The sequence below is a fragment of the Caenorhabditis elegans genome, chromosome III (assembly GCF_000002985.6).
Source record: "Caenorhabditis elegans chromosome III".
NCBI lineage: Eukaryota > Metazoa > Nematoda > Chromadorea > Rhabditida > Rhabditidae > Caenorhabditis > Caenorhabditis elegans.
In genome coordinates, this window is record NC_003281.10 from 5,535,532 (window position 1) to 5,555,019 (window position 19,488).

Consider the following 19,488-nt stretch of genomic DNA (forward strand, 5'->3'; position numbering starts at 1 on the left):
TGTTTTCAGAAGTTTCAACTTTGAGTAGGAATTTGATTTTTTTCGGAATAAATTTTGAGATCGTACTTCCCAAAAACTTTTTTGTTGTAAAATCACTTGTTTCTTTTCAAAAAAAAAAAAGAAAATTTCGAAATGCGAAAACTTCATAGAATTTGTAAAAAATCCTTTTAAACCTTATAAAACATGCATCCAAAAACAAATGGAAAGAATGAAAATCACCAGTCAATATGAGGGGAAAGTGGGGTTCAGGGGGCAATGGGAGTGGCGGAAATGCAGTGACATGGATGAAACAATTGGGGAAAAAATACCTGAATTAGATATGAGGTCGTTGGTTGGGGGTTTAAGAGCATCGGTTGGGGCTATAAATTATGATCAAAATTGGGAATAAATCTATAAATTTTACAAATCAACAACAGAAAATCGGGGGTCAATTTTGAGAAACAAATTTTTTGTAATTAAATATTTTCGGTGAAACACCAGAAAACTTCTAGCAAAGACTTCCAAAAAAAGATTTCTCAATACAACATGGTTTCTTTAACAAAGGGGGCTGAAAAATTGTTTTTAAAATCTATGAAACAGTGAGGCCCTCCGAAAAGGGAATCTTGCACCGTGCCAGATTTTGATGCCCGAAAGAGTAGGGGGTGGAGGGTCTAAATAAATAAACAAATCTTCTAGAATTGATCATCTGGCGGAGAATCGTCTCTGTAGATCGTCGAGAACAGGTGCTTCAAATTTCTGTTGACGTTCGCTAATAGATTAGTATTTCTGTCGTACACCAAGCCCGAAATTGAAGCTGAAAATAAAAATTTAAAGTTTACATTGTGATTTTTCTAGAATTTTCGAAGCTATTCTAAAATTTTAAATAATAATACTTCTTTTAAAATTAAATATATTTTTAAAAAATTTCAAAAACACAAATTTTGAATTAAAAAAAAACGATTTTCCAACAAACTTTTTCCGATCAAGATAAAATTTAAAGAAAAAAACGTACGGAAGTCTTTGAAATGAGTGACAAGCTGATCGTGAAGAATGGTCCATTGCCGTTTATCGTAATCGGTCAACTTGCACACATCGAGCGCTTGCTCCAAACTGAATTTTCGCTCTTTCTGGACAAGTCCAATGTATTTTCGATGACGAGCTTCCATATCTTTCACGTCTTGCGGTGAGAGAACATCAAATGCATTCTTTTTCAACTGAAAATTCGAATATTTTTATACTACAATTTTGTTCCCACTTTTATTAAAGTATTTTCCTTATGTCAACAGAGATGTCAACAACAGGCAATTTTGATTAAAAACAGAAGGAAACTAATTTCTTTAAAAAATTTCTAAATGTATCCCAACACATGATACTCTACCTGATAATGAAGCGAGGCGAGCATCGGCGTAAAGCACCATTCGTTGAAAATTTCGTGATATTCAGTTGGCGGGAGCATATCCTCGTACGGTTTACATACATCATGCATGTAATCAGCGTATGCAGCATCACGTGTATGCGAATAAAGAGTGTATCCATGGGAGTACCAATCATTTTCATACGGTTCGACACGTGTTCCCGGGTAATCTTCGAATCCGCCTTCGAAATCCTTGAATTCTTCTTTGAATGAGAACGCGTCGAGACGTGCATCACGGACAAGCTCACGCAAATGTGTTTTGATGTGATTTTCTGAAAACATTTTTATTGGAAATTTATTATTTTTTGAGGTGGAAAAATTGTAATCGAAGAAACCGTATGCAGTTTTTTTTTTCATTCTTTATCGGGGTTTCTTTTTCCACGACAATTGGAAGGTCTTCAAGTCAAAACTCACGATATTGGGCTCGATCCTTTCGTTTTCTATACTCATCAGTATATCTTCCAAAAGCATCTAATTCGTTGCGTTCTTTCTCATACTGTGAATTTAAACTGTCGACGGCTCGTTGTTTCTGCACTTCAAACGAGTCATTCGAAGTGTCATAATGGGGTTTAAAGCCCGCACGATTCGAGAATCTTCCAGGTTTCGTCGAATAGTCAGCCCAGTCTCCGTCGCTATCCGCGTACGCGTCCTCAAACTTTTTCGTTGCCGAATCTTCTTCTTTTGTCGTCGTCAACAAGTATCGGGACGCGTATTTTCCAGAAAATGATTTACAAGAAGTGAGAGCTTCCACGTGACGTTGTGCCTCGGGCTTTCCATTTTTGCTTGATTTCAAGAAGACTAAAGGCCAGTACAATCCATCGGAGAAATAGAAGGGATAGACAATACCACTTTTGAGACGATTCAGATTGATAGCTTGATAGTCAATTTCGTCGGTTTCTGCAAGAAAAAAATCATCAATTTGAGGAAAAAACTCAACAGTAAAGTTTATTGACTCCGTAGGCGAAACTCACTCGGTGATAGACTAATTGCAAAATTCCGTCTAGTCGGTGCCATTAGTCCTCTAATCTCTCTAACAACCTCATCTATATTAATCGTTTCTGCTGGCCACTGAATTCCATTCTCATTCACTGTTGCGGCAACGACTGTTCGTGTCGCATTATTCGAATTACGAACTACAAGAGCTGGGACCGCCTGCTTAACCTTCGGAGGCAACTTCAAGGGAATTCTGTTTCTTGTGATATACGTGTCTTCCTGTGGGATAACTATTGGCTTGGAACGGGGAATTGATACAACTTCATCTCGTTCAATATCTCGCTGAGCTGCGTCTGACGGCCATTCAAATACGCGGTAGAACTTATCTGGAAAGAAATGCTTTGCAAAAAATGTGAAATTAATAAATTTTGATACCTTTTCTTTTCTCCCAATTTTCGGGTATTTTGCACTTGACAGCGTTCCATTTGATCATTTCGAATGCTCTGCTGAAAATAGGAACATTTTTAAAACGGTGTTTCGAATCATATGGGCTTGGGCTGCAAGTTTGCTCACATTTGAAAATAAAAGGATTTCACGCATATCGTGTAATCCCCGAGAAAAAGTGTGAATTTATCTTTCACAAATTTTCCTGTAGAGTACACAAGTGTGTAAATTACCGTATATTCTCTATTAGTATTGCACACAAAGACACCTTCGAAATTTAGTAATGCAGTTTTTAATCAAATTACGCCGGAAAGGTGTTCGGAAATTAGTATCGCATGCAATACTAATAGAGAATATAAGGTAAGCATTATCAGATTTTTCGGCTTCCCCTAAATCCAGAAAACGATGCTTTAAATTTCTTTTAATCAATTAAAACACTCACGCATCAGACGGCGGCACAATTTCCACCAGACTCGGACTTTTGAGAGCATTCTCAACATCTTTCGTTCCGGCGAGTCTTGCTATGTTCAGTCTCATCTGTTCCAATTCTTCCGCGTCGCGCTTCTCCTTCTCCTGTTTGGCTCGACACTGATCTTCGAGCAATTGCTTCCGTTTCTTCTCCTCAGCGATGCGTTGAAGCTCATCACGTTTTCTAGCTTCGTCCTCTATTTGACGATTCATCTCCGCTTGTCGTCTCGTCGATTCTTCCAGCGCGGCGGTCATCTGTCTTCTCAGCTCCTCCTGAGCTCGTTTTTTGTGCTCCTCGCGTTCTTGTTCACGCTTTCTGAGTGCTTCTCGTCTGAACTCAAGCTCCTTCTGATGTCTTTCCTTTTCAATTCTCAAATTGTGTTCTCTTTCCTCTGCTTCCGAATCTGGAGAACTCGGTCGTTCCTTCTCCATCACAATCTTTTTGGGAACTAGTTCTGGAGATCGTGGACGTTTCTTTTCCATCTCAACCTTCTTTAAAACTACATTCTCAGTGGTCGGCCGTGGCTTCTCCTTCTCAATTTTTCTCGGAATAATTATAACCGAATCGTCGCTTTCACTCTCTCTCATTTTTCGTTTCACAGGCTCCTTGGGCGTCTCCGGCGGACGAATTGAACGAATAATGAGCCTTGGGAATAGTCGATGAGGAAGCTTCGGTGCACTCAAGAAATCATTGCACAGATTGAGCCTTTTCGTCAGATTTGCGTACTTCTTGCTCTCCACGCTGCCCGGTCGCGTGGCATAGTCGAAATCATTCATCAGATCGTGGTAGCGTTCGATCAGAATTTGCTTTCTCCTGGAAGAACTTGATCGAAATAAAATTGTGTTTTTGTTAAATATTTTTAAAAAGAATATAACAGGAAAACTTTTAAATATAAAGCTAAAAATCGGAGAAACGTTTTTGGGTATTTTACAAAATTTCAAGCGGATTCTGAACAACTTCCAAACCACACTTCTCACAAATTCAGAAATAAATTAGAGTTTTTGGTCAAATTTCTTGCAATTTTTCGACATAACGTACTCTGCCACCGGTTTATGCGATTTTGTGAGCGTATGCGGGACCAGCGAGAAGTGTCCAAATATGTCAGTGACTCCTTTTGCAATTCTCTGCTTTACCACTTCCGCGCCTGGAAGCAAATTAAGTAAAATTCGAAACAATTTTCAGTCCACAAACTGTATCTGGGCATTCTCAAGTTAACAGTTTCCCCCTTGGCAATTCGCTTCGGTACATTGGCAATTCTCGCCAAATCCCAATGGTCCATTCGCATGTCCAGTAGCCTGCTTTTCATATCAAAATCAGAAAGTTCCTGCTCTGACCACACAATCGGTTTTCGAGGAGCATGAAGCATCTCAAATGTTGAAATTTGACCAATTGGTTCCTCCTCCTCCTCCTCGTCTTCTGATGATGAGAGGGTACATGATTCGAGATCATCTCTGAAAATATTAGAATAAAGATATTTAAAAAAAAACTGCAAACCACAAAAATGTTCCATTTTATTTTTTTAAACATAACTTTGAAGAAAATCTTCGTTTAAACTAGTTTTTGCTTTATAAAATGATGAATCTGAAAACAATCAGGATTCCTTTTTACCTATAACACAGTCACTTAGATTTTTAATCTAATTTCCACATTTTTCTCCAATTAAACTCAATATTCACCTGAAAACATTAGCGATGTCTATATCTGGAATTCTGGAGCATCCCGGCTGCGAGTCCACACATAATCTGGACATAAACACGTCATCGATCACCACAGGCTCCGTGGAAAATCGTTTCTCGTGAGCCAAAACATTTGAAATTCTCTCATCTTCTTGCTCCAACAGCCGCGCTTTCAGTGATTTCTCCGGCGGTAGCTCGTCTGAAAATTGCTATCGATTGAAGAATTCCGAATGTAAAAAACTCACGAGTCATCGCTGGAAACGGCTCCTTATCACTGTTCCGAAATAAATCGGCAAGCGATGGATCGATTTTGGCCTGAAATGAGTTAAATAACATCAAAGATATTACATTTTCTGTTTTAAAAGGGGCAATCTTCGTAATTTTGCACTAGAAATGCCTAGATTTTTTTAAATTTTGTTTTTTACAAAGTTTTATATCTCGACAGAAACTGTAATAAATAATTCATTTTTTTAGCGTTCGTACACATTTTAAAAGAACGGAAGAAATGCTGTAGATTTTTTTTCGAAAATCGACGACATTTAAGGGAGACGCACTTTTGCGGGCGGGTCCCGCCGAGAGATGTGCAAAGCAATGGGTATCAGCGCCTTTGAGATTACTGTAGAAGAAAAAATAAATTCAAAAAACCATACCTTTTTCCTGGGCATTGCCCCAGAACCATTTGATTTAAGCCTACAAAACTGTACTTTATTAGCAAAAAGCACTAACAGTTGCTAAAATAAACGGATGAAAAGAAGAAGAATACGGTTGGTAGATGAAGAGTATTCAAATAAGGAAGGGAAATTTATTTTTAGAAAGCTTAGACAACTTCCGGCGTGGATACGAAATGAGAAAATCATCGAATGGGTAAAAAAAAATTTTCTCGAAAATCGGCTCGTCAAAACTAACAACCGAGGATGCCGAATTCAGCGAGTTTTCCCTGTTTCCAGGACTCAGAGCAGATGTCATGTGTGACGTTCCCTACATTTCCAAAACAATTTTACCGCAATCTCGAAAGGTCAAACGGCGAAGGAATTTTTTGAATAATGTGGCAGAAGGTAATAAGGTGTTTATAAAAATAAAGGTTAAAAGAAAACTACCGGTAAGTGAAAACGATTTAAGTGTATTTTAAAAGAAGAACCTCGTGCCAAAATAGTGTACGATAAATGATTTTAAATTACGAAGTGAAAAATAAATCCAGTTTTTGGCAATTACGAATTTGAATTTCCCCGAATTAACGGTTTATTGTTAGATTTCCCTCCGGTTGTCACTGGCAATTACGAGAAAGTTATATTTAGACACTCAATTATACACAATTGAAGGAAATCCGCAGAAGAAAATAACAAAAAAGTGGAAATCTTGATGGAGAAAAGCAATAAAAATGAATTCAAGTGCTGTTTTTTGTCGATAAAGCTTTCAGAAATGTTTTTTTGCAAAACTTCAAGTGAAAGAAACAACAAAAATGCATTAAAACTATGAAAAACAGGTTAACGACAACATCAGAAACATGGAAAACACTGTCCAAAATCGAAACACTCTGCTTTCGCGCCAAAACCGTTTGATCTCCCCGCTAATTCTTTCGAAAAACAAATTTTTTCACACAATAAATTAGACAAGCAGATATATTGCTACAAAAGAAATAGCAAACATTGTGTTACAGATAGGGGTCATACGTAGGCATGGTTCAACAGACGTATTTTGAGGCGAAAGGAGAGAGAGAAAATTAGTGTACAAGTTGAAGAGACGGAGACGTCAAAGGAAGCAACATGGGGCAACTAGACAGAGGAGGAGGACACCCAGCTGTAAACCAAGGGGGAGATTGTTGCGAATATTCACAAGGTGAGAAGAGTGTCTTCATGCCGTCGAAAAAAGTGTTATTTGAGAAATATCGGAGGTGTTACTTGTCTCAAGACCACAAAAAAGATGAATGAAAAACGATTTTTCATGTCTCAAATTTGAGATAGTTCTGCTGCCACTAAATTTTTATATATTGGGAAGATCAAGACTGGAATACACAAACAAAGATTATAATTCTAACGTTAAGTGGTGAAAACAACGCCGAAGGTTAGCGTGGCATGCACACAGTGACCTTAACTTTTTCTATAGAAAAATCTTGATGTTTCCTGAAATTCAATCAATCTGGAAGCGTATGTTTCTTAAACTCAAAAAGGATGACATAGAATACATTAAAATTATCCTTCTCACAGTTCTTCAATCGACGTTTCTACATTTTTCCATTAACAGGTAATTTTAGAACTAAAAGATCTGATTTTAAAGATAATCATCTGTCGGTCTTTCACTTCCAGATAACCGGTTGGCAGAATTTCGCTGTGAGAAAGCGAGAAAAATTGTGAAAATGCTGAAAAGATGCAACTTTCGGAGCAAAAGACGAAATTACAATTACGACTAAATCCCAGTTTTAATCAACATTAATCAGCCTATGGTCTCTCCCCATCGATCATACAATTATCACCCTATTAATCGTTATTGTCCGCCGTTCAGCACCACATTATTCATGTTTTCTCTGTTTATTTAGATCGATTGTTTGCTAGCGATAAGGACAACAATGAATGTTTTTATGGAACACCGACGGTCTTCCACCCGTATTATCGCGTTTTCAGTTGTTTTTTTATGATTTTTGGGGTATTTTTAATTTACTTCCATTAATTTATTCACTCACCTCATAAACCATCAGCAAGCCGCTTCTTTATTATTCTTATTAGTCGAATTGTGCCTAAAAATTATAAAAATGAGGGAAAAATGATGACTAACTGTACCGTACCACTTCTAGGCGCGTACAGCTTTGAGAGCATTGGGTCTCGCCACGATCCGAACGTTTTACGGTAGAAACTGCTGATTTTTACTATTTTTTGAAAGAATTTTATAGATGAAACCTATTAAACTCAGGAAATAACGAGGAAACTGGTATTTCCCAGTAAAAATTAAAAAAAAAAAAAACAAAGTTCACCAACTAAAACACATTATATTTCGTAGATTGCACTTCCTGGTCACATTTTTCAATGTGAAATGTCTGTTTCTGATAAGAAAAATGGTTTTTTCCATCCACATTCCGCCTTTCTTTACTATTAAAACCAACATTATTTTCAAAGTTGTGATGTCTGTTCCTTTCCTTTGTTTCTTTCTCAAAATATGCACTTGTTACAAAAAATTGAAGAAATTGTATGAAAGTTTACATTTACACTTTGTTTTAAAAAAAAGTTCCGTATTTATCTAGATATTATTTATTGCAAGTTGGATTTGTAGAATTTCTATACGATCAAGCAAAAAAAACCAAATTAAATTTCTAGACCTGAAACTTTTCGCGAGAAACAATTATTTGCCTTTCAACGGTTACTGTACTTTTCGTATAGCAAAAATGTTATCAAAAGAGAACTCGAAACAAATTTAACTATTTTTGAATATTTTAAAATAAAAAAATTTTCGTTGGGTTTTGAAAACTATTTTTAAAAAGCCAAAAAAAACTAGCTGGGCTAGTTGAAATTGGAAAAATAAAAATACAGTACCCCTGGCTTAAAGGCGCATGGTCTTTCAGCAATTGTGGTGAGAGTACCGAAGTGTTGTTTTTCAAAGTTCTATTTATAGGATTTTTTTGAAAGGGAACCGTGAAAAATTCGGCGCTTCCAAAAAACCCTACAAACTGTCACTATAAACTTTTCGGGCGCTAGACCGGAAGTGAATTTTTATCTCGAAAAGTAATTTTTCTGCCGAGATTATGCAAAATAGGTGTATCTCTGTCTATGCATTTCAAATACACCAATGTTGCGTCCAATATGTGGGCGAGGCCTGAAACTTCGACAACTTCTACATATCCCTCAACCAAAATAATAAGTTTTTGCAGAATGTCCGAAATCGCAGAAGTTGTGCCAAAAATCATTGAAGCCATCTTTTCCAGCGTCCAAGAGCCTTTCAAAACTGTAAGACCCTCTCGTGCTGAAAGTATTTTTTTATTATTTTTGAAAATCTTCAGTTCAACATAACCATAAAACCTCTGGAAAATTCGAGAAGTTTCTGGTCAGAGTGCTATCAAATTCTAGTGACTCCAAACTCGGAAGCACACGCGGACAAGGTGGTCTCCCCGATTTTTGTGAAGGTATTGTGAGCTGTATAACTCTGCGAGCAAGAGAGATAGCAAAAAATTTTCAACTAACAAAATATTTTATGGAAAATTTTCTAAATTTTTTAAGTTGACAAGGTTTTGAAATCTCAAATGCTAGGCGAAAGGTTTTACTCCAAAAACTCAAGTTCTAGATCCCACGAATCTCGGCTATCAACGCTGCCTGTGACCCAGATAATGCAGATGAGAATATGGAAATTCTGCGAACTCTCACTGCGGTAATTTTGTATTTTGTTTTTGTTTTGACGCTATCAATTTTCAGCAAGAAGTGACGTTTTACTCTGACTTCTCGGGAATTCAGTTCTCCGGTTTCCCAATTCCCCGTTCCTATTACGGCGAGAATTTGGGAAACGAGAAAATGGCAGGTCTGGCGTGTGAGGATTATTCTGGAAAAGTGTATTCGATTGATTTTGTTCCCGGGTTTGATGAGTCTCAAGTTCTTCAACTTTTGGAGGCTCTTGCTCATTTTCATGCGAAAATTATTGAGATAAGTGATGAGATTCCATGGAAGAATTATGAAAATGTGCTTTATGATGCGGCCTATATCAGGATGTTGGTGAGTTTTGAGCGGTAGGGAGGCAGGCACGAGATATTCAAATAGGCCTGAAAATGTGCCTGTCTGCCAGTGAAGCCCTAGGTATAGTAAGAAATAAAAAAAAAAGAGTATATTGCAATCGATTGCAATCTGGGCACATCTTTTCAAATTTCGAATTTAAAATTGGGCACATCTCTTTGATGGCCGCGAAAATTGGTGGCCGAATATTTTTGGAACTTATTGGAAATTGACTTTTCACAACAACCCGTAAATATGGTGTATGGTGTTTTGCTTACCTGAAAACCAGAGCGGCTCTTTCTCACGCTTCAGAATCAAAATTCCAGCACAACGACACCCTTGATTTTGAAAAGTTATGCCCGGCGGAGCTCTCCGGAAGAATTCAAGAAGTTAAGCATGCTTTTGATGAAGATGGAGTTAGAAATTCCGAAAAGAAAAACGAAAAACTTGGAATGCCATTGGTGATATGTCATAATGATTTGAACGCGTCAAATGTTCTATGGAATAATGAAACTGGAAAGGTAGAGTTGTCCAAGAGGACTACGTGTCATAGAATATAAAATTACTCCTAATAATAAAATTGAATAATTTCAGATCCAGGCATTTATCGATTTCCAGCACGTGTCAAAGGGTCCCGTCTCCTTTGATATTATTCGTATTTTGTGCCTTGGATTGTCAGTGGAAAATCGAAGAGCAAATACTCAAAGGTATCTTTTTCTAAGTCTAAACATTTTCAATAACCGAAAGAAGTAAAAATTGAAATGGCCCGCTTTTTGGCCGAGATTTGAAAATCGGGTTCGGAGATATAAAACACATTTCAAAACAAAGAGTCAGTTTCCATTTTCCAGATACCTGAACCACTACTATACGACCTTCAAATCTCATTTTTCCACGGCTCCCTTCACTTTCTCCCAACTCGAAGAATCCTATCGAACTCACTTCAATTTTGTGAATGCCACGTCACTATTCAGTCTGTCGTATTACTACAAAATGTATAAGGATGAGAGTTTGGATTTGAAAAGTGGAGCTGACGAAAGGGAACACAAAGCTCAGGAGATTTTGAGACGGACTATCGGAATTTTGGATGATATGTAATAGAAGAATATTTTTTAAAGATTTTTATATTATACATTAAAACAAATAAACTACTACTAATATTTGGAATTTTTTAAATTTTGATGATGAACAAAGTTGCTTAAAACATTATTTCAAATATGACAACACATTTTAAATTCTTTACGAAACAAAAATAATCCTAGTAAATCTTCGGTAATACATTAAAAACATCAAAGGTTTCGTAAATCAATGTTAAACAAATTGCGAAATATCGTCCGACTTGCAGTCAAACACTAGAGTATACATATACATAATACCCTTCCGTAACCCGGTTTTTAGCCTCAAGAGATTACTCATCAGATCGACACATGTTTTCTTTTTTCACTTCAACATGCTGCGTCTCTTGTCAATTTGATCTGAGTAATCTATGGGAGATCAGCAAGAACAATTTGCTATTTGCTAGAAATTGATAACACTTTTTGAAATATTTGAAAGGTAGTTTCTATGCTAGATTTTTCTATGTTAATCTGAATTTTAACATTTTTCAATTGATTTTATGCAGTACCTGAAAGTGGTCAAAATTTTGGAGCCATCGAACGACGCTTCAATATTCCGCCATGCTACAAAACTCAAGATTCCTTACAAGCGTCTTTGGGCGGAGCTTGAGCACGGGTGTCATTGGAGCTTCAAACTTCTTGGCTTCCAATTCCAAATGAATCATTCTTTCAACACATCACCTCCTTCTCAATAATTCCTTATCACTACTCTTTTTCCAACTGCTTACACGTTTTTATCGGTTATTTCTCTATTCCCCTTTCTCTCTCAGTTACTCCGGGTGTCTGTTCTCCACAGTTTTTGCAACAACTTGCGTGGTTTGACCATTGATTTTTTTTGCCTCTTGTTACTTTATTCTTGATTTAAGACAGGAACCGGGTTTATGGAAAATGCCCAACGACTTGCCGTTGCTGCCTCCGAAGAATCAGCACAAACACTTGGATAAAACTATGATCTCACTGCCGTCGGATTTCAGGTAAGGAATAAAAGTTGAGGATGTTATGTTAATCCGTACATTCGAATTGGAATGTATCTGCAAATTCGTTCTTGAAGAACATTAGTAGGTTAGCTTCAAGCGGGATTATGACATGTCGACGTTTTAGGCCCGAGAAAGAAGCGGAGTTCTTGCACTCTCCCCTCCCCCACACTCTCTAACCAACCCATTTTTACAGTGTAATAACTTTCATCAAGATTTAGCCAATAGCTGATTGATTGTGCTGATTGTGCTTTTTTTAATTGATATAACATTTAGAAATGAGGAACATTTAGAAACATGAACAGTTTATTCAAAAATATTAGGCTTACAACACTCTACACTTATCTCATTACAACATTCTTTTATTATCATATTGACATCCATAGACTGAAATTCCAAGTTTTAGAAATCAGAAACCTTGGAAACAAAACTTACCATTTTGCTAGGTAATTTAGCTGACACAGCTGGAACCGCCAACAATTCAGTCATGAAAATAATCAGTGATAGAAACAATAATGCAAAACTAGCATACATGTCAACTATGAATATTAAGTTTAAAATTGTTATGTAGTACCTAATCACACGTGGACTAGCAACAATTGATAAAACATTGTTATATATTATAGGTACCAAGCGTTAAATCTTACACTATGGGCTATTGTCGTAAAAAATAAAATAAAATAATACAAATCACGTTACCTGAAATTTTTTAAATTCTCAATTTTTTCGCAATTCGCCATTTTAATTGTTTAAAAAGATATGAGAGGAGGAGAGTTAAGACACTCAGCTTCTCTGTACTCTCCCGTGCCTCCATACGTCTAAAACTTACAATTTTCATACGAATTAGTTTCTTACAATTAGTAGATTCGGAGACGAATTAGTTACATTCGTATTAGTTTTACTCATTGTGTTTTAGGTTTTAAACAATCTATCATAGTCAATTTTTATATTACAGGCATTTGGCTCATGTCGGTCCAATGGGATCATCGGAAATTGAAAATCTTCGGACGAGCGATAATGTGATTGATACGGTTAATGAAAGGTTTGTGATCTACAAGCATTACTTGAATTCAATGTGGATGAATAAAGAATTCAGCAGCTACTACATAAGACCCTCCTCGTCGAATAGTACACTCCGATCGCAGAGAAAAGAAAAAGATGTAGGGAACTATTTAATTACTTTTCTCCAAAAAAGTTCAACTTTTCAGAGAGTTGGACTAGATGATGCTTTCCCATCAGCTTCAAAAAGTGAAGAAGAGGTTGAAGTTGTCAGAGGTTACGAGAATCAACCAACATCCCACCAATACATAAATATTGCTCCACCACGTCCGAGCAAGAAAAATTATAAGGCTCCAGCTCCCCCTACTCCTCCTCCACAGTGAGTATTTGTATGACATTTTCTAACAACACAGTTTTTGAATTAGTTTTTTACCTCAATTCCAAGAAGTACTTCCTTTAGAATTAAGTTTCTTACTGGCGCTTTCAAATTTGACAACTGAATCAAAAGTTGGTTGAGAATTAAACTTTCAGGAACAGCAAGCCGAATTTGATCTTCAACGCCCAAGACGACGAGGAGGAAACATCAGAAATCTCAGAGCAACCTGTAGTTTTTCGGTATTTCTTGATTGGACCCTGAAGTTTAAAAATTTTTCAATTTTCAGGTCAATCTCCCACACTTCGAATATCTCAACACACATAGCTCCACCTCCAAAAATCCAAACCGCCGACCGAATCGTTGCACCGAAGCCTAACTCTCTGGTGATCGAAAGACCGGGTGATCTTGGTGGTGCTTTTAGTTTCGGTCTCGATGATTGCATTCCAATTGTTAAAAGTACACCACCTCTCAATACACTTTCTCCGTTGCATCGGCCTTTGGCAATCCCGAAGAATCAGGAGGAGACACCGATATTGAGTCCGGCGAGTCCGCCGGATGACTCGAATTATATGTCAACTATTCGGAGCACATCCGTTCAAGGGAGAAAGATCTTGGATGAGCTTGACGATTGGTTGGATGACCTGGATGATCTCGATAGGGATCAATTATCCACAATCAGTACTGACGAATCGGGTTATCCGACGCTTGCACTAGAAAAAGATCGGGCTTTTATGAAGCATTTGGTGGAGAAGTATGAGTTGGGGGTAGCTCCAGAGACAATTAGACTTCGGAAGAAAAAAGGACCGGCTCCAAAAGCTCCAAGCCTCCCTCCAGACCTCTCCTCTCCAACATTCCAAGCTCCAGGATTTATTCCTGCGTTCTCCGCTCGGCCTGTGAGTATGCCTCCCAACCGACCACCTCCCTCATATGAAGCTCCAAGCTTTGATGCTCCCGAAGCTCCTGGTACAGTATTAATCAATGGAAGAGCCTTGACAAAGCAAAATGCGCTAGACCTCCGCTCAAGTGACGAAAGTGGAGTACCTCCTGCAATTGCCAGGTTCTTATATGATAAGAGGATCAAGTCAGCAACAATGCCAATGTCCATCGGAAGAATGACGTCTTCATCTGGGAACACGGATGTTTCCACTACCTCGTCAAGATCAAATGCAGATACTGTGTCAAGTATTCTGTCGACGGTTGGGGAGGATGATGATGTGGAAGTTCTGAAAAGGGATCGGGAAGTTGAAGAAGAGTTTGTACCGCCCGTGCCAAAGCCGAGGAGCAGAAAGACGGTAAGCTTTCTTGTGTGATCCACAAGATCAGTTATGTAGGTGCAACATTAAGAGAGGAATTACGGAATTAAAGTATTACTTTCAACTTTTGAATCATATTTCTGACCATTTGATGAGTCACCATAAAATAGATATTTGTGAATCTGAATGAGAGGGGGGGGGGGCAAAAGTTTCAAGAACGGGTGCTCCTGAACCTAAACGATATTTGCTCCAATTACTTGGATCTAGTCGTACTCACGATTTTCACAGTTATTCTCACATTTTCGAAAGCAAATCAGTTCCGCTACCCTTTGACCTGATTCTATAATTTATTCTCTCCCCTCTAGAACAAATATAAATCTATTTAAATGAAACCGATACAAACATCAAAAAGTCAACAATCACCAATGTTCTTCTTCATTTGTTTTTCTTCGCAGGTCTCAACGGAACCGTTAAAAGAAGAAGAAGAAGAAAATGTCGAAGAGGAGATAAAGGGCGAAAACGTGATTGGGGAGGAGTTTCAAGTGGTGGGAGATACAAAAATAAATGATGAACAAGAAGATCGGGTGGAAGCGACAAAAGACAAGGTAACTAGTAGTGATAAAAGATCAATCGCCAAGATAAGCTTATTGGAATTTGAAATAGTTTGCTAATTACCCCTAGTTTCCAATTTTTCCGAGAAAGTACTTTTGTTGATTGGAACTGCCATTCATAGGATCACAAGGTGATCGAAAACAAAAAGAAGCAGCTGACTACTTGCGAATTTCCAGTAGAAATAGATTTAGAGAAGCAAGAAATTCGAGAAATTCTTTAGACAAAATTTTTCTTTGGAATGGTGGGTCATGGGTCCGCACGTACCCAAGTTTCTCTCTGAGACTGAGCAAAATGTATAAGTGGGCTCTCAATACAATTTTCTGTCATAGGTACGTGCAGACATTTTTAAGCAAACGATCGATCAAACCAAGTAATGAGCAAAAATAGTGCTAATAGGTTAAGATTTCCTACGAGGCAGGTTGCATACCCTAGCAGATATTTCTAAATAGATTTTGTACCAAATATCATTAACTGGGGAGCCTTCAGTAGTTGTCCTATTTCCTGGCACTTGTTAATTTTCAAAAAATTATTCAAATTCCCACTATTTTCAGATTAATGACGCTTTCATCATGCTTCCACCACCTTCAGCAGCCGCAATGATCCCATCAGATTCAGAATCCGAAGACGACGATAATTTCATTATTACTCGATTTTAAATTATTTGTTTTACTTAAATTCTTAACTAAACTCTAGTCAATTGTCTCTCTACATTCCAGTGCCAAACCACCATTCCATTAAAAATAAATTTCTCAAATAAAACCGATTCGATTTGCGAAAAAAGCAATATATTTTATTTTCATTTCTTCACAGCACAAAAAATAACAATTTGGAAGGTATGTACAGAATCCGTTTCGATCAAACGCGTCAATGGGAGGTTTCAAGCAACTTTTTCAGATGCTCCTCGGCGGCTTCCAGATCATCACGGAGATAACGGAGTTTTGCAGGGGTCACAAATTCCTCGTTGTATACGTTTTTCTGGAAAAGTAAAAGGGTTTAAAGGGTGGAATGGGATAATCTTTTGTGGCCTACACTATCTTTTTTAAGTTGTTAACTGATCTACAATCTCGAAAATTCCCCGTAAAACTGCAATTTTTGAGTAATATGTTCAGTTACAGCCTTTTGGAAACTCAAAATCCTAGTGCTTTGTCATTTGAATTTTGCATTTTGTCCAGCGTACAGAATAGTTTTTGCTAAGTAGTCGAGAAATTTTATAATTTGACGTTTCAGAGAAATTGAAAACTATTTTTTTCCGAAAACGGGCTTAACTATTGCAATTTTTTAAATTTGAGGTTGTGGAATAAAGTACTGTTTCCATCGCAACATAATTTGCGCGTAAAACATGGTGCATCGGGTCCGTGAATTGAAAAAGGAAAATTTTGTTTTTTCAAAAAATGTCGATGCACCATGTTCAATTCATAATTCAACTATGTATTTAAGGGTGCTAATGGACAATCTAATTTCAAATTTTCTTCAAAATGATTCACAGAAATTAAAGAAAACCTTACCAAAGCCATTTCACTGCGAATTACTTGATACCGAGCCAATTCCAAGTCACACTCGAACTTTGTCTGATCATCGCAATTTGGCGCGTCGTGGATTCTAATGAGATCATACTCTTGACGGCCGATTTTGGCAAGACGGGCGGCTTCGTCGCACATTTTGTAATTATTAGCTGAAATATGAAATTGGAATAAAATCTAAAATTTTGTTATGCAAATCGGTTAATAGAAGGAGAGATGAGAGCGGTGGAGAGAATACGATGAATAGATAATTTGACGTTTCAGAGAAATTGAAAAGTGACCCGGACTAGATCGGAGATAAAATCTTCGAGTTGCGTACGGATGGACCTGTCTCCGGAGACGGGGGAAAACTGACAAAGGTATTCGAAAAAAGGTAGGAAGGACCCCCAAAAGAGGCGGGGTTTAGATACACTTTAAACTGTAAAACAACAATATAAGATAGTGAGAGAAAGAGAGGCTGAGAGGAAGACGGTAGAGACGCAGAGAACCACGAGGTGATCGAGATAAACAGATGGAGAGAAGATCAATCAACGTACTTTGTGTGCTTTTTGATTTGATGTCTCGGTTTTTTTCTGTGTGGGAATCATGTTGATTAGAGATTATTTACAGAGATATGTAAAATTGATAATTTTGAACAAAACGTGGAAAAAATGAAATTTTTGAATTAGAATTATGAATTTCTGAATCTGTGTTTGATTCTTCTAGAATTTCAGTTTTAAGTTTATGCAAAAGTTTAATACACAATTAGATTAATTATAATATTATACGTCGGCTAATTTTTGTAACATCTGATGCAATTGCGCTCTATTAGACGGAATTATTTTTCGGGGATTTTATAATAAGTAAAAACACAGTCCGAGTAGAAAGCTTTGTTTTATTTTAGTTAGTTTTAAACCAGTAAATTAAAAAAAAATAGACGTGCGTCTTCATTGGGTTACTGTAACTTTCTGAAAATCTTTTGATAACTACCGTAACTCTTTAAAGGCGCAAGTCTCTTTTCATTATTTTAACTAAAATTCAAAGCTAAAAATCGGTTTTTTTATAAACGGATTAATTGACAGATTAAAATATTCCTAATGAACGCAAGAAAATAACAGCCACGTGGGTTCTGAAAAATTGCAAACCAAGCAATTTTTGATTCCAAGGTAAACAAATTGTCAGCGAACTCTCTCTCTTTCTTTCAATAACCTCGTGACGAGTCTTCCAAACTACAGGTAAATAATCGAGATGGCTATCTAAATTATACGGTTTTCTTTCTTCTTTGTTGGAATTTAATTTCAAATTTTTTAGGTTCAGGGTCACACGTGTGCCTACAGGAAAACTGTAATGTAGTCTATCTGACAGGTGTCCATCCCAATCAATCATTAAATGAATGCTCTCCGAGCCGTTCACTCCTTATCTTATCTCGATCACATGGCTCTCTGTGACGTCACATGTTGTTTTCCCAATTCGGTTTTCAGCCGATTCATTCCATAATTACTTTGCACCTGAACGAGAAACGAACAAAGAATAAAAATTAAAACTTCTTCAATTAAAAAGTTGGTTGAACAAGGAGAAGAATGACAAAACAGACAGAAAAAAGGAATTATCATCACACGGAAGTTTTCGAAAGTGGTACTCGAATGTTGCCCAGGCGAATTAGCTCGGCACCGTATTTCTCATACAATTCCCCTCCCTCAGCGAAATCTTTGGCCGCCTCTCGCATCGTCAACGCTATTCTTCGTCCACGGATGTGGTGAGCGAGAACTCCGTGCTTCCAATCATATCTACATTCATCGGCCATACAGAGAAGAGAACGATGAGGCATATGGACGTAGCATAAGAACGATTTATTATCGTTGGATAGAGTCATCACGGATCCATTGATTAGGTTGATGCTGAAAAATTGATTGGATTCTTCAAAGTTCTTTAAATTTTGGAAATTAAAAAAAAATGAAATGGGGACAAACAGTATTTAAATTTATTATTCTCGAGGCAAGGCATTTTTTTGAACACAGTTTTTGAGAAAAATCAAATACTCTGAAGTTTTCAGATCTTAAAAAAAATTTTTTTTTTTGTAGATTACTGTCAATGGGAATTTCGTTTTAAAATATTCGCGTTTTTTTTGCAAAAATAAAAATTTTTTGTCGAATTTCTGCCGAAAATAATATTAATTAAACAGTACTTTTTTAAAAAGGAATTCATACCTTATCAATCGATTTCCCCAAATCCACATATCATCCTGATGCATCTCAATGGCACTTTTCTTCACTTCCTCATACTCCAAATTGCACATTTCGAATGGCTGATAATTTCCGAGTTTCTTCACGTCGTATTCACTCATCTTATTGAGCAACATGTCTGCGTACTCTGGCATTCCGACAAATGTGTCCGTTTTTACCTTTTTATGCTTGAAATTCACTTTCGGTCCGTAGTCCTGAACTTTTAAAATTATGTTTTTTTTATTAAATGATTTTCTTACTTGCTTTCTTCGACCACTTTGTGACTGTGCCCATTCAACTGTGTCTATCATATTGAGAATTTTAGATTCTTCAGATTCTGACAGAAAATTGTGAATGAGAGTGAGCCCGTCAATTTCGATGGAGCCGTCTGTAGATACGGATTGGCACGAGGTGGATTCTAGAAATTTCATTTTTAGTTGAAAACTCATTATATGTAATAAAAACCATCAATGATATCCTCCAATGAAGACTGAGAGTTCAGATTTGTCGTTGGAATTGCGATTTGACGAATGTGATCGTAAATGAAGACCTGAAATTTGGAATTTTGTATTCGGTTCAATTGTTTTTTTTTAAAGATTATTTAAAATGAAATATGCATACTTTGTAGTTAACATGCTTATCCTCCACCACGCGAAGCTTTTTCACACGTTCCGTTGTCTCACAAAGTGCACAAAATCGAGCTCCCTTGCAGCCACACGCTTGTTCTGCGGAACCCATGTCGAGAAGTGTTGTTTTCTGGAATTTCGTAATATTTCTAAACATTTTCAGAGTGAAAGGATAATAAAAATGAATTGAACATTTATTTTTTAAAATTACCACA

General features: G+C 37.0%; 5 protein-coding genes across 7 annotated transcripts; 2 read left to right on the forward strand and 3 right to left on the reverse strand.

Moving 5' to 3' along the window:
• Positions 1-128: 128 nt before the first annotated feature.
• On the reverse strand, positions 129-7,646 carry D1044.6 (uncharacterized protein). The gene is made up of 12 exons (NM_065783.8): positions 7,593-7,646; positions 5,161-5,230; positions 4,916-5,114; positions 4,431-4,690; positions 4,278-4,383; positions 3,213-4,052; positions 2,762-2,832; positions 2,365-2,712; positions 1,808-2,290; positions 1,358-1,665; positions 992-1,193; positions 129-793 (listed from the first exon to the last, which is right to left on the reverse strand). The coding sequence occupies exons 1-12, from the start codon at positions 7,602-7,604 to the stop codon at positions 672-674; spliced, it is 3,021 nt and encodes a 1,006-aa protein (NP_498184.3). The 5' UTR covers positions 7,605-7,646; the 3' UTR covers positions 129-671.
• A 1,117-nt stretch (positions 7,647-8,763) lies between these two features.
• Positions 8,764-10,764, forward strand: D1044.1 (putative kinase-like protein D1044.1). Its single transcript, NM_001379714.2, has 7 exons — positions 8,764-8,847; positions 8,901-9,023; positions 9,182-9,265; positions 9,310-9,603; positions 9,927-10,121; positions 10,195-10,307; positions 10,449-10,764. Exons 1-7 carry the CDS (start codon positions 8,773-8,775, stop codon positions 10,693-10,695), a joined length of 1,131 nt encoding a protein of 376 aa, NP_001367707.1. The 5' UTR covers positions 8,764-8,772; the 3' UTR covers positions 10,696-10,764.
• Positions 10,765-11,500: 736 nt separating this feature from the next.
• Positions 11,501-15,684, forward strand: F09F7.5 (CRIB domain-containing protein). Of its 2 annotated transcripts, NM_001392099.1 has the most exons (9): positions 11,501-11,528; positions 11,579-11,686; positions 12,642-12,728; positions 12,786-12,846; positions 12,895-13,064; positions 13,217-13,300; positions 13,348-14,353; positions 14,770-14,919; positions 15,478-15,675. In NM_001392099.1, exons 2-9 carry the CDS (start codon positions 11,601-11,603, stop codon positions 15,580-15,582), a joined length of 1,749 nt encoding a protein of 582 aa, NP_001379844.1. In that variant the 5' UTR covers positions 11,501-11,528; positions 11,579-11,600; the 3' UTR covers positions 15,583-15,675. The 2 variants fall into 2 exon arrangements, with proteins under 2 accessions (NP_001379844.1, NP_498186.1); NM_065785.8 differs by lacking the exon at positions 11,501-11,528 and having other exon boundaries at positions 12,783-12,846; positions 15,478-15,684.
• A 16-nt stretch (positions 15,685-15,700) lies between these two features.
• Positions 15,701-16,604, reverse strand: F09F7.6 (Ferritin). The gene is made up of 2 exons (NM_065788.2): positions 16,432-16,604; positions 15,701-15,901 (listed from the first exon to the last, which is right to left on the reverse strand). The coding sequence occupies exons 1-2, from the start codon at positions 16,582-16,584 to the stop codon at positions 15,791-15,793; spliced, it is 264 nt and encodes an 87-aa protein (NP_498189.1). The 5' UTR covers positions 16,585-16,604; the 3' UTR covers positions 15,701-15,790.
• Positions 16,605-17,957: 1,353 nt separating this feature from the next.
• On the reverse strand, positions 17,958-19,403 carry nmad-1 (DNA N6-methyl adenine demethylase; the record flags this gene model as incomplete). 2 transcript variants are annotated; one of them, NM_171124.5, is made up of 5 exons in its annotated part: positions 17,958-18,323; positions 18,633-18,862; positions 18,908-19,065; positions 19,113-19,197; positions 19,269-19,403. In NM_171124.5, the coding sequence occupies 5 exons, from the start codon at positions 19,383-19,385 to the stop codon at positions 18,038-18,040; spliced, it is 876 nt and encodes a 291-aa protein (NP_741141.1). The 2 variants fall into 2 exon arrangements, with proteins under 2 accessions (NP_741141.1, NP_741142.1); NM_171125.5 differs by lacking the exon at positions 17,958-18,323 and having other exon boundaries at positions 18,596-18,862; positions 19,269-19,385.
• Between the last annotated feature and the right edge of the window lie 85 nt (positions 19,404-19,488).